This window comes from Panthera uncia (assembly GCF_023721935.1).
Source record: "Panthera uncia isolate 11264 chromosome C1 unlocalized genomic scaffold, Puncia_PCG_1.0 HiC_scaffold_4, whole genome shotgun sequence".
NCBI classification, from domain to species: Eukaryota; Metazoa; Chordata; class Mammalia; order Carnivora; family Felidae; genus Panthera; species Panthera uncia.
Genome location: NW_026057585.1, coordinates 18,301,980 through 18,315,824, shown reverse-complemented (window position 1 = coordinate 18,315,824; position 13,845 = coordinate 18,301,980). Strand labels below are relative to the sequence as shown.

The following is a 13,845-nucleotide window of genomic DNA, read 5'->3' as shown; positions in this document are numbered from 1 at the left end:
CCTCTATCAAAAAAGCATAGCACTCAGACATTATAAACTACTTAAACTAAACTCAAATTGGAAAATGATATTTTATACTAGATTCCTCTGTACTAAAGCAATTTAGTTGGAGAGAGGTATGTTTCTTAATAGAGGGATGTACAAGACAGTCATATATACTGAATAAGGAAAATAATGTGTTCACCTTCACAGCCAAATGTCTCTATCAAAACTTTAATTTATAAACAAGAATATTGTTATTGTGAAACATATTAATCATTGGTTTTAAGCAAAATAACTGTAAATACACTAAGTAATACATACAAAAACATTAAGCAGTAAACTCAACAAGCTGTGTTCCTAGTATATACAAGCTAAAGGCAACCTATTTGGGTTTCCCTTAATATTATATTTGATAAAATTTCAATTATATCCCAACTGGAATCTTGGCATTTCAAAATTGCCAGAAAATCCTTTTTAATCTGCCAGAAAAGTAACTGTTAACCATATGTCTTTTAGAAAGTTGTGATCACTGTGCCTTCTAATTAGCTCTATTAACTAGAGCAATGCAAATGAGTGCAAATTTCACAGACATATAATGAGACATGTCCAAAACTGATCTCCTGGCATCATTATACATCTGGCCCTAGATGAGCCTCACTAGAGTAAACTTTTCAAATGGTTCAGCGGAAGGTCGTATTGAAATTTGAACAGACATGTCTTTAGTGTTCTCTATGACTGTAAACACTCTAATTTGATTAGATGAACTGAAACGGACTCATAATTTTATCTATTCAGTGATAGCTTCATTATCAATGAACATCCATTTGAAGAACTTCAACAAGAGCTTTATTCTAACTGAATTTGTACAGAATTTGGTAAATAGAAAAATGCACATATATAACACTGAGCATTTGTTTCTTAATTGCCTCTGCAATCAAGATAAAGGCCAATTACTTCTAGGAAAGTTAATGTAAACATTATTAACATCATTAAGTAAATAAAATAATTAAATACTGGATTTAGATACATATTAAAAAGACATAAATGGTGACTGAATATGTATAGTGAATAACTTTTCTGTGGTTATGATCACTCATGTTGAAATAAGAAATAAGAAATTTATACAACTACTAGCTGCCAGCTGGAAGTAAAACACTAAAAACAAAAGATTTGATAGTCTATTTTATGCCATAGAGTTTTAAAATTAAGCAGACTTTTCAAAATTGTGTGCATCTATAATTAATTTTAAAAACATAAGACAATAAACAAAGACATAAAGGGCTGATTTTTAATGTACACGGTTTAATGGATCTCAAATGAAGCATGGTATTCAAAAATATACTAATGTACATTAACTTCATGTCGTTTTTCTTTTTCTTGTAGGAGGAAACATCTTCTAACCCCCATAAGCCTCTCCTCTTTTTAAACTCTTTCCAAATGAAGATTAACCAGACTAGTTGTGACTCTGGAAGAATGGAGGAAATAATATTACCTCCTTAGGCACTAAAGCATATCTTTCTCTTAGAGTCTTTCAGGAGTCAGTGTAAAGAATCACTCCTTCACTCTCAACAATAGCCAAATTATGGAAAGAGCCTAAATGTCCATCAACTGATGAATGGATAAAGAAATTGTGGTTTATATACACAATGGAATACTACGTGGCAATGAGAAAAAATGAAATATGGCCTTTTGTAGCAACATGGATGGAACTGGAGAGTGTGATGCTAAGTGAAATAAGCCATACAGAGAAAGACAGATACCATATGGTTTCACTCTTATGTGGATCCTGAGAAACATAACAGAAACCCATGGGGGAGGGGAAGGAAAAAAAAAAAAAAAAGAGGTTAGAGTGGGAGAGAGCCAAAGCATAAGAGACTGTTAAAAACTGAGAACAAATTGAGGGTTGATGGGGGGTGGGAGGGAGGGCAGGGTGGGTGATGGGTATTGAGGAGGGCACCTTTTGGGATGAGCACTGGGTGTTGTATGGAAACCAATTTGACAGTAAATTTCATATATTAAAAAATTAAAAAAAAAAAAAAAGAATGACACCTTAAAAAACAAAAACAAAAACAAACAAAAAAAAAAAGAATCACTCCTTCTGTTCTTATTTCTTTTTCTAAACAGCATCCCCTTAGTCATGGTATTGAGTATATTTAGCACTTTGCTAGTATACATGAAGCTTTATAACCTATGTTTGGAGATGGCCGTCTTTCCTTACCATGGAATTTTGAAAATCTTGAAAACAGAGAGAACTAGTTGTAATAAATTAGATGAATACATGCAAAAAGACATGCATTGATGGAATGATTTCAATTTCAGCTTGGATATGTTAGTAGCCTAGCATAAATTGTAGTGAGAAGGAAGTCTTCTAGAAATGTCATAATCTGTTCTTATTTAACTTGTTAGAAAAATAGTGGCATCACTAAATATCTATGAGAACTAGAATATATGATAAATATTAAGTGCAAAAAATATTAGGGTAATATATTTGGGGAAGTACACTGGTTTTTAAATTTGTCTATAAAATACTCTCTTTCCTTTGCTTTATTTTCCTTGTTCATCCTTTTAAAAAAAGAATGTCAGTTGCCTACTATGTATAAGTTACTGTAGTTTGCATAATAAATTAAGAAATAACCATATATAGATTTCACATTTAATTTCTTGTAAAGATAATAGGATACTCTTACTTGAGAAAATCCCCAAACATCATAATTTTAATATCAGTTACTCTTCTACGTAAATGGTATTGTGTAAGTTCAAATAGAATTAAAGTTTGATGATATTTTGGCTCTATTTAAATCTATCTCTGTTATGCATTTCACTCTATGATGATGATGTGCCAAACACATACACAATTGAATCCTAAGAACGATTTAGAAGATGTTATTTAGAGGGTATGAGGTAAACACAATTACAAGTTGGAAAAAGCACATGAGTTAATTTATAAAAGAAACTGACATACCTATTAATCCAAATAGATTAATGAATATGCATTGTTACAAATTTGTTAATGGAAAATTAAGCAATATAAAGTGCAACATGAATGGTTGATGCTCTGTATTGCACTTTATTTTCTTTATTCACTGGTAAATAGCATTGCTTACTATGCTGTACTGGAATAACATCTGGAGATCAATTATTAAAATGCATATTTGAAACATAATGACATATTAATGGCTATAGTTCAAAATTATTATTATAAGAACTGGTTACTAATTTCGTTAACCAGTTTATTTAATAAGTGTATAACATAGGATGGTTATCTTACTATTGAAGTATCAATGTAATTTAGAATTGGAAAAAAATGTGACAGCTGATTCTTCAAAAAAATTTTTCACTGTAACACATTCAATATAGAAAGCGGTAAGAAATGCTATCTATTTTTGCATCACCCAACCAGATTTTCATGCAGTTTTTTGTTATAGCAATACATTGTTTTTCCCCACACGCTCTTCTAGTAAAAACAAGTTGAACTTCTTAATGAATGTTAAATATACGTTATCAATAACTCAAAGTAGAAAAGAGCAAATTCACTTTTAAATGAACTTAAGAAAAAAATGGATAAGAATTATTTTGCTTTAAAATAACTGTTTAACTGTCATGATAGCATTAACATATAGTAATAAAACACCTCAAGGTGATATATTAAGAAAGCATACCTTCATTCCTCCAAAAATCAGAGCCATATCTGTTGCTAAAAGGAACAAACTTATCTTTCTTAAAATAGGAGCAAAATAAATCTCATCAATATCGAACAGGTACAACATGTATAAATTTTTTAAATTTCAATACTGATTTATCACATAGTCTCTAAGATATAAAAGCACTAAACCTGATGGTATTTAACCTATCCTTTTGGAATTCACAAAAAAAAATTATTTAAATAAATCATGAAGGAATAAGAAGAATGAACCACTGGTGAACCTTCATGAAACAAGCAAACAACTACCCAAGTAATTTCTCTTTTCTCTCTCATATTTGCTTTTCTGTCAGCTTCTTAAGCCTTTATCCTGTTTTAAGAAAAACATCCATATTAAGTCATGGAAAAGATCATTGCAACAGAATTTACTGTCATACTTTAAAAAGAAAAGTGATGTCAAAAAAGATATTTCAAGCATTTAAGTGGTAAAATCCCAATTGAATTTACATGCAAACATACCAATAAATTAAAACATAAGATCCTAACCTCTTTTAAGAGTAAAACTCAAAAGGTGGCACCAATTAGTATATTTAGAAAGAAGAATGCCATTTGAGCTATTTTCAAACATAAAGACAGCCTTGATGTTTTCAAACTTCCAACCCCCCCTTCTAAAATGTAACACTCCCCACCTTGAGAAAAAAGAATCTAAGTTGTTTTGCTGCCAGTTAAAGAGTAACTTCCTTCCAGCTTGCTTGTTTTTTTAATTTCCAGAAGACCCACACCAAAGGATTTTACCAAAAAATCTGGATAAGGATGTGTTGTACTATATTTTTGTTTTTTGGGGTTATTTGATTTTGATAAAATTGCTATGGCTGTTTTTTTTTTTTTTTTTGGCCTGGAAGAGAATAGGGTCAAATTTCATTACAGTAAATTTTCTTGCAAAAATAGCCTGGAAAAAAAGGTTTCACACCTGAATTTCAAATACAGTGACATTATATGAATGCAAGTATATGAATATTTTTAGCTACAATTAGATCCTACTGCTTTTCATTTCATTGTTCTTTATGTCAAATTCTGTAGAAGAAAAAGAAAACGTACATATCAATGTAGCCTAGCCCTATAAGAAATAGGAAAAAAAAATCTCTTTAAGTATTCAACAGAGCCTGAAACTTTAAGATAGCTCTAATGTCACCTTCTCATCTGTGCGAATTGCCAAAGGCAAGTACACCAGAAGAATTGTCACCCTTATCTTGAGGCTGTGTGTTAATTATTTAAATGCCAAGGGCAGAAATATAGCTCTTAGAGAACTACCTTTTTCTCACCTCTCCCAAAATGAAATATGCTCATATATATAGCATATAAGTAAGGAATCTCTATTTTTAAGAAGTTTAAGAAACAGAGTACTTAAGAGGAAAAAAATACCAAAAATCTTCCTTAAGTCACTTCTTCCTAGAACTATTAAAACACTATTAAATAGAAAGTATAGGTTTAATTAAAACTGAATAATAACGATAAGCCTCAAAACTGCAAGACTATGTCTGTACCACTGAAAGGAGAAAATGAGCCCTGATCTCATGGTCCTCACCTCATCAACCTGAGGTTCCTGAGCCTGAGCGGCCTGGGGTACTGAAGAGTCACAGTCTGGACTGTAATGCTCACAGTAGTCATATGCTGCTTTAGGGTCACCTATGATCAACAGCTGCTGGATGTCCCCCTGTCAAGAAACAAACATGAATGTAATCAGTATATATAGATACACATATATTTAGAGCAAGATTTATTCAAGACAACATGTAGTTTATTTTTATTGTTTTATTGTTTTGTGTGTGTTTATTTTTATTTATTTTTTTATTTTTTTAAATTTTTTAATGTTTATTTATTTTTGAGACAGAGAGAGACAGAGCATGAGCAGGGGAGGGGCAGAGAGAGAGGGAGGCCCAGAATCTGAATCAAGCTCCAGGCCCTGAGCTGTCAGCACAGAGCCCGATGCAGGACTCAAACTCGTGAACCACAAGATCATGACCTGAGCTGAAGTCGGCTGCTTAACTGACTGAGCCACCCAGGTGCCCCATGTGTTTATTTTTAATTACCTGAAGAACTAACACTTACATTTCAATGTTAGAAATAGCCTTATAGAACAAATGAACAAAGGAAAAATAGAGAGCAAGCAAGAGAGAGAGAGACAGACTCTTAACTCTAGAGAACAAACTGATGGTTACCAAAAGGGAGATGGGTAGGGACATGGGTGAAATAAGTGATGGGGATTAAAGAAGGACACTTGTGATGAGCACCAGGTGTTGTATGTATGTTGAATCACTATATTGTATGCCTGAAACTTATATTACACTGCATGTTAACTATACTGGGATTAAAATAAAAAATTTAATAAAAACTAGTCTCACAGATTTGAGAGAAAAATTCACACCTGTTTTACAAATTAGCTGTTAATATTAAGGTTTTATTCTACTATTTTGTGGTTCATAGAATCTATACTATATGCATCCATTCGGTAAAACAATTTTACTACATTCACAGTATATTCTTTATAAAATAAGACAAATAAAATGTAAATATTAAGCTGATAAAAAAGTAAATAAAATTTATCAACTGTAAATATATAAAGAGGATGATTATATTTTCTTTTTTAAAACTTTTTAATGTTTATTTAAAAAAATTTTTAATGTTTATTTATTTCTGACAGAGAGAGACAGAGCATGAGTGGGGGAGGGGAAGAGAGGAGGGGGACACAGAATCTGAAGCAGGCTCCAGGCTCTGAGCTATCAGCACAGAGCCCGACACGGGGCTCGAACTCGCAGACTGTGAGATCATGACCTGAGCTGAAGCCGGACGCTCAACCAACTAAGCCACCCAGGTGCCCCAATATTTATTTAATTTTTGAGAGAGACAGAGTGTGATCAGGGGAGGGGCAGAGAGAGAGGGAGACACAAAATCTGAGACAGGCTCCAGGCTCTTGAGCTGTCATGACAACACAGAGCCTGATGCTGGGCTCGAACTCATGGACCAAGATATCATGCCTTAGCTGAAGTTGGATGCTTAACCAACTGAGCCACCCAAGTGCCTTGAGGGTAATATATTTTCAATATTAACTAAAGAGTTCAATCAAAGTAAACTGAATTACAGATGGCCAACAGGCACATGAAAAGATGATCAAAGTCACTCCTTATCAGGGAAATACAAATCAAAACCACACTCAGAAACCACCTCACGCCAGTCAGAATAGCTAAAATGAACAAATCAGGAGACTATAGATGCTGGAGAGGATGTGGAGAAACAGGAACCCTCTTGCACTGTTGATGGGAATGCAAAAAATTCCTCAAAAAATTAAAAATAGATCTACCCTATGACCCAGCAATAGCACTGCTAGGAATTTACCCAAGGGATACAGGAGTGCTGATGCATAGGAACATTTGTACCCCGATGTTTACAGCAGCACTTTCAACAATAGCCAAATTATGGAAAGAGCCTAAATGTCCATCAACTGACAAATGGATAAAGAAATTGTGGTTTATATACACAATGGAATACTACGTGGCAATGAGAAAGAATGAAATATGGCCTTTTGTAGCAATGTGGATGGAACTGGAGAGTGTTATGCTAAGTGAAATAAGTCATACAGAGAAAAACAGATAACCATATGTTTTCACTCTTATGTGGATCCTGAGAAACTTAACAGAAGACCATGGGGGAGGGGAAGGAAAAAAAAAAAAAGAGGTTAGAGAGGGAGAGAGCCAAACCATAAGAGACTCTTAAAAACAGAATAAACTGAGGGTTGATGGGGGGGGGGTGGGAGGGAGGGGAGGGTGGGTGATGGGCATTGAGGAGGGCACCTTTTGGGATGAGCACTGGGTGTTGTATGGAAACCAATATGACAATAAATTTCATATTAAAAAAATAAATAAAATAAAAATGAAAAAAGTGAACTGAATTATTATTGTTAGGCAAACTTATATGATAATTTTATTTATTTATTTATTTATTTATTTAGAGACAGAGAGAGAATGAGCAGAGGGAGGGGCAGAATGAGGAAGAGAGAGAGAATCCTAAATAGGCTCCTCGTGGTCAGCACAGAGCCCAATGTAGGACTCAAACCCATGAAACTGTGAGATCATGACCTGAGTTGAAATCAAGAATTGGATGCCTAACCAACTGAGCCACCCAAGGGGCCGATATATGAAAATTTTTAAATGAAAACATAGATCCTACTATTGTGTTCTGGCAAAGGAGTCCATATTAAAAGGAACTTCTACCTACAAAGGTGAATAAGAAATGCAGAAACCAGAAAAATTCATATTATAAATAAAAAAGCATAAATTTGGTATATTTTTATAAGAAAAAATTGGAGTATCCAAGCACACATTAAAATTCACTTACTTTGAATTCTGTGTAATTTTAATAACAAACATTACGAGTAATTAGTAATAGGGTTATCTAAAGAGTTTAATTTCAGGAGGTTCCCCAAACTGGCTCTGGAAATTATGTAAACAAGAGAGAAATTGTAATATCCTGCTCCTGAAACAATCTGAGTGTTTCCACAAGGTCTAATTCAACATGAAACTGTTTTCTATAAATCTATGGGTCATGGCCATATTAATTCAGAACTATACTCAGGCCCAGAAGAATGTCTGTGTTAATACCTATTTGACTTGGTGATTCAAGGCCTTGTAAGTTTGAGTACATGAGAATGATTCACAGGAGAACTCCTGATTCCATTTTGAATAATTTCAAATTATTCCAGCTTTCCTTCATTTTGTTAACAGGAGCTATTTAGAGCTATTTATTGTCTGAAAATACCAACATTAAATTTAAAGAGTCTCTAACAATGAATACTAAGAAAGAATTCATAGCAATTTTATACAACAGCTGTTTAATTTTTTTCATTAAATCATTCATTCAAACAGATTTTTAAAAGTGCATATAGCATGTTCATATGTCAGGTAATACCCAAATAAGAAAACATCTACTTTATTTCCCAGTAAAACATAAAACAAAGCAGAATCAGCAAATATCCAGCTGAAAATTATACGGTTTATAGTAGTCATACTATTATTAGTGTTTCCAGCCTCAAAATTATTTACTTCCATATGTCATGAGGCAATATAATTAAGTAATCAAATTAGACTGTTTCTGAGATTTTTTAGATTCTTTTTTGTAAATAGATTAGAAAGGCTCTAATATTTCCTTAATGTCTTCTGATTTTAAACATGCTCACAGCAAATTAATATAAGTTCTTAAATTTATTGATAGCCATTCTCAAACATTACCTGATCAATATACTACTGAGTAGCCACTACTGAATTATATACAATTAATTCTATAATTATATAAATGGATAATAATAAATAACAAACAGAATTCTGAATGCACAATTTGTCATTCCACTGTCAAAAAAAATAATAATGAGGCATCATTGAGTACATCGTGAGTATTGGCATCTAATTAGAAATCCTAACTCTTGAATTTTCTCCAAACTTTGCCATTAACTATGTGGAATTATGCAAGTCACTTAACCTCATTCATCATTTGTAAAATGAATACATGTAGAGATCATATCTAAGGTCCTTCCCAGAACTCCAGAATTCCATACTTAATTATAGGAAATATAATGAACTAAGTGAAGCTGTTGCTGAAAGAGGAAAAAAAAAAATTCCCTATCTTATAAGCATATAGTATTTTTTAAATAGTAAATTTTTGAGAAGAATATTGGTTTTCTAAGTTCTTACTTGACTTCATTAAATGGAATCCTGCCAATATTTCCACTATAAATTCTTATTTCAGGTGTTTAATATTTAGCCATAAAATATAGTACTGGAAAGAAACTGAAAAAATCACTTAAAAACTACAGTATAATTTTCCCCAGAAGGCATTTTACAGTGTTTTATGTTAATCATAGGACATGTTGTGAGACAGTCTGTAGATAAACAAAAGCACACTGACAGGTTGAATAAACTGTAAATATTTATATTCAATACTCATAAAAATTTCCGCAGCTGGGAAAGGGTGAAGTTACCAAGTAATATTGGCATCTGCAGCATACAAAGTATGAAAAAGACAGCCTCCTCCTCTAACGATCTACAAAGCCAAAATTAGAGTTGATGCAATTACCTTACTATCTACAGCTGTGTCAACTAAGTCTCTAGAGTAGTATTTGCATACAGACAGGATGAGACTAAGGTAGAAAGCAAAGCAAATGTAAGAAAACCAAATGGCACCTATCTATAAAAATGAGGTTCCTCTAAATGTCACATGCCTTGCAAAAGGATCCTGCCACATTTTTATCAAAACCAATGAATAAGTAATAGCATATCTTCTTTTCAAAACTAAAATATAATGCACATATTCTAGTAATTTCTATTTGGTTTGTTTTCATTTTGTTTATGATGTATGTGTGGGCATTGCGTGTGTATGTGTAGCTCTATAAAGCCTAGCAATTTCTATTTTCTATGCAATGAATATAATTACATTGTGTCTATGAAGTACACAAGTTAATACACATTTAGCTTTTTTTCCCATTTACAAGAGATCAGATTTATTGAAAACAATGTGGTATATGAAATTGGTCTAATGTTTTTAAGGTCAAATGTCAATGTGTCAATGTTAAGTGTCTGATTTTTGAAATTCAGCTCTTCATCCTATGTGAAACCAACCTGTGCTTGGTTGAAGTCAGTTCCCAGCGTAAGTATCCACTGAATTGTACGGCACAGAAGCTGATTCCTGAGTGTGAGCAATGGAAAACCAGCTCTTATCAGCTGTCATGTTCAATTCAGTGTGACCTGTGAATGGATTATGTGCCTGGGACATAATAAAATCACAAGAATGGCAGAGGAAATTCAGATATAACCAAAACAGCAAATGCAGAGGCTGGATCAATCTTCAACTATAATGGCTCAAATAGAGTTCACTTAAAAAAATTATTCGGCGGAGAGTGCAAGCAGGGGAAGGGCAGAGAGAGGGGGACAGAGGATCTGAAGCAGGCTCTGTGCTGACAGGCACACAGTAGTGACCCGGACGTGGGGCCAAAATTCACGAACTGCAAGATCTGACCTGAGCCAAAGCTGGACGCTTAACCCACTGAGCCACCCAGGTGTTCCAAGAGTTCATTTTTATACAGTTTATATATAAATAGTCTCTTGAATGTCAGTCTAGAAACTAGTATGTATACAAAGGCATGAAGCTTTTAATTCCACTCGTAATCTTGGAAGACTCAGACTTTTAATATTAAAACTTGGATATTACTTGTATTCTAAGAGAATAATTTACTTTTGTAATACCATGAAAAATAGACTCCAAGTTATCTATTGATGATGTATGTCACTGAATTTCTTAAGTTTCTAGAATTAAAGTTTTCATCTCCCCTAATGCTGAAATAAATCACACAGCTGCAATTGTGTTCTATAAAATCATCTAGCCTCCAAATTTCCCATAGCACATTCCTGTCTCTTTTATCCTCACAAGGATAAAACATGCAGGTATTTCAATGGGAATGAATGTTTTATGAAATGCTTCTTGGAAAAATCTTGATGATAAGTTATAAGAAAATAGGAGTTACTTTGATAAAAAATATGCAGAGGGAAATAGCACTAAAGAGAAAAAGCATCTTAACCAAAACTTTGAAGGTATAAAACTGCATGATGAAGTCTGAGAAGTACCCTCAGTGCCACACAGTTGGAAGGATAGCCCTAGCTGATGATAATGAGTAGTGAGCATTGAGAGTGGAAAGGGAAAAAGAGGGGGAGCAATTTAAGAAAAGCCTTGTGTGTGAACTGAATTCTGGAAGTTATGGAGTATCATTGTTTTGAACAATGGAGGACATTGATCAATGCTGCATTTTAATAAAATTGTTGACAACATAGGAAAGGATGAATTGGAAGCAGCCATTTTGGAAGCATGGGAATCTGTTAGGAGTCCACGTGTTAAGTTTTGAGAAACTAAACTAAGCAGAAGCAGGAACAGACAATGGAGACAGAGTTGACATATTAGAAAAAAAGATTAGGAGACTGGGTGCTGATGATGGGGTGGGTTGAGAATGGCAGGAAAGATGGAGAAAGGTGCATTAAAGAGGAATGGAAGACAATTCTTTAATTTCTGGAGGAAACAATAGCAGGATGGCAAAAGCATTTACTCAGTTAAAAAAAAACATAACAAAAGGAAATATTTTTGGATGAAACTCTTATGTCTACAAAATTGAATGATAATCATTGTTTCTGGAATAAGTTCAGTTTTTCGTCTAAGAAAATGGCCTTCATTTACTTTTGAATTGTATCCTTCTACCTACAGATTGTATGGTCATATCACTGAAGCCAAACTAAGCTATAGGAATCAATAAGAATCAGGGAGATTTTCTGTAGCAATTGGTATCCATTTTTTCATTGCTAATGAAGGATAAAATGAACTTGCCTAGACTTAGTGATATGGGCTCATTTGTGTCCCCCAACCCCCAACCAACCCAGATTTTTATATATTTTTTTAAGTCTTAAATAACTTCACAATGTGACCATATTTGGATATAGAACCTATAAAGAGATCATTAAGGTAAAATGAAGTCATTATGGTGGTTCCTAATGTAATGTGACTGGTCTCTTTATAAGGGGATTTAGGACACAGACACAATCAAAACAGACTACATGAAGACACAGGGAGAAGAAGGCCACCTAGAAGCCAAGGGAGAGAGGCCCCAGAAGAAATCAACCCTACTGACATTTTGATTTCAGACTTGTAGCATCCAGAACCATGAAAACAATAAATTTCTGTTGTTTTAGACAGTCTCTGGTATTTTGTTATGGCAGCCCTAGAAAACTAATACAGACTGAGCTAATATTAGTTTGTTTTTTAAATGTATACCTTGTAAGTGTTGTCTTTATAATAGAATAAAGAATGCTTTTAGCAAAGTAGTTTTGTTTATTTATAACTAGGGTAATATCTGGCTATATCCAGGAACTGGTATTAAGTAGATGCTGCAGTAATATTGGCTGATTTAATTTGGCAAACAGCTAGAACTCAGTGTACTCATAGATTATCACAAACTTAATAGTATCACCACACGTAAATATCCCTCAGTCTACTGGAGATAATATAAAGTGAGAAATGATTTAAAAAAAAAAAGTATACTCCTAAGCATAAATAAAGAATTTGAATGGAACAAGTTTTTACATAAACTTACCAGAGGTTTAAAAAAAATCATCAAACTAAATTATGTTAGAGTTCATACTAAGTTTAAACAACCATTTATAAGACTATTTCAAAATTCATTTTAATTATGCAAGTAAAAAACTTAAAAATCAATCCACAAATTTAATGCAATTCCTATCAGAATACCAATGGCATTTTTTAAAGGACTACAACAAATAAATTTAAAATTTATATGAAACCACAAAAGAGCCCAAATGGAACAGATCAATGGAAGAGAGAGCCCCAAAATAAATCCACGCTTATATGGTTAATTAATCTACCACGGAGAAGGCAAGATTACACAATGGGGAAAAAAAAACAGTCTCTTCCATAAATGGTGCTGGGAAAACTCGACAGCTACATACAAAAGATTGAAACTGGGCTATCTACTTACATAATAACTAAAATGAACTAAAAAATGGATTGAAGACTCCAGTGTAAGATCTAAAACCAAAAAACTGGAAGAAAACATAAGCAGTAAACTCTCTGACACTGGTCCTAGTGATATTTTGGGAGGTCTGTATCATCAGGCAAAGAGAACAAAAGGAAAAAACAAACAAATGGGACAACATCAAACTAAAAATCTTTTCCACAGTGAAAGAAAACATCAACAAAATAAAAATGCAACCTACTGAATAGTTGAAAATGATGTAGCTGATAGGGATTAACATCCAAAATACATAAAGAACTCCTACAATTCAATATCAAAAAACACACTATCTAATTAAAAATGGGCAGAGCACCTGTATTGCCATTTTTGAAAAAAAAAAAACAAAAAACATATGGCCAACAGATACATGAAAAGATGTTCATCATCACTAATCATCAAGGACCTGCAAATCAAAACCACAGTGAGATATTACCTCTTAACAGTCAGAATGGCTAAAAAGGCATTAAGCGCACACACACACACACACACACACACACACACACACACACACCAAAAAGAAAACCAAGCAAGAAATAACAAACATTAGTGAAGCTACGGTGAAAAGAGAACCCTCATGCACTATTGGTGGGAATGAAAACTGGTGTAG

The 13,845-nt window shown here is 33.4% G+C and overlaps 1 protein-coding gene across 2 annotated transcripts in view; it reads right to left on the bottom strand.

Moving 5' to 3' along the window:
• The window catches only part of COL11A1 (collagen type XI alpha 1 chain), a 218,620-nt gene that overhangs the window by 134,406 nt on the left and 70,369 nt on the right, over positions 1–13,845 (bottom strand). For both annotated transcript variants that reach the window (XM_049616699.1, XM_049616700.1), the window contains exon 5: positions 5,208–5,336. In XM_049616699.1, coding sequence (XP_049472656.1) covers positions 5,208–5,336 — 129 coding nt within the window. The remainder of the gene's footprint in view (positions 1–5,207; positions 5,337–13,845) is intronic.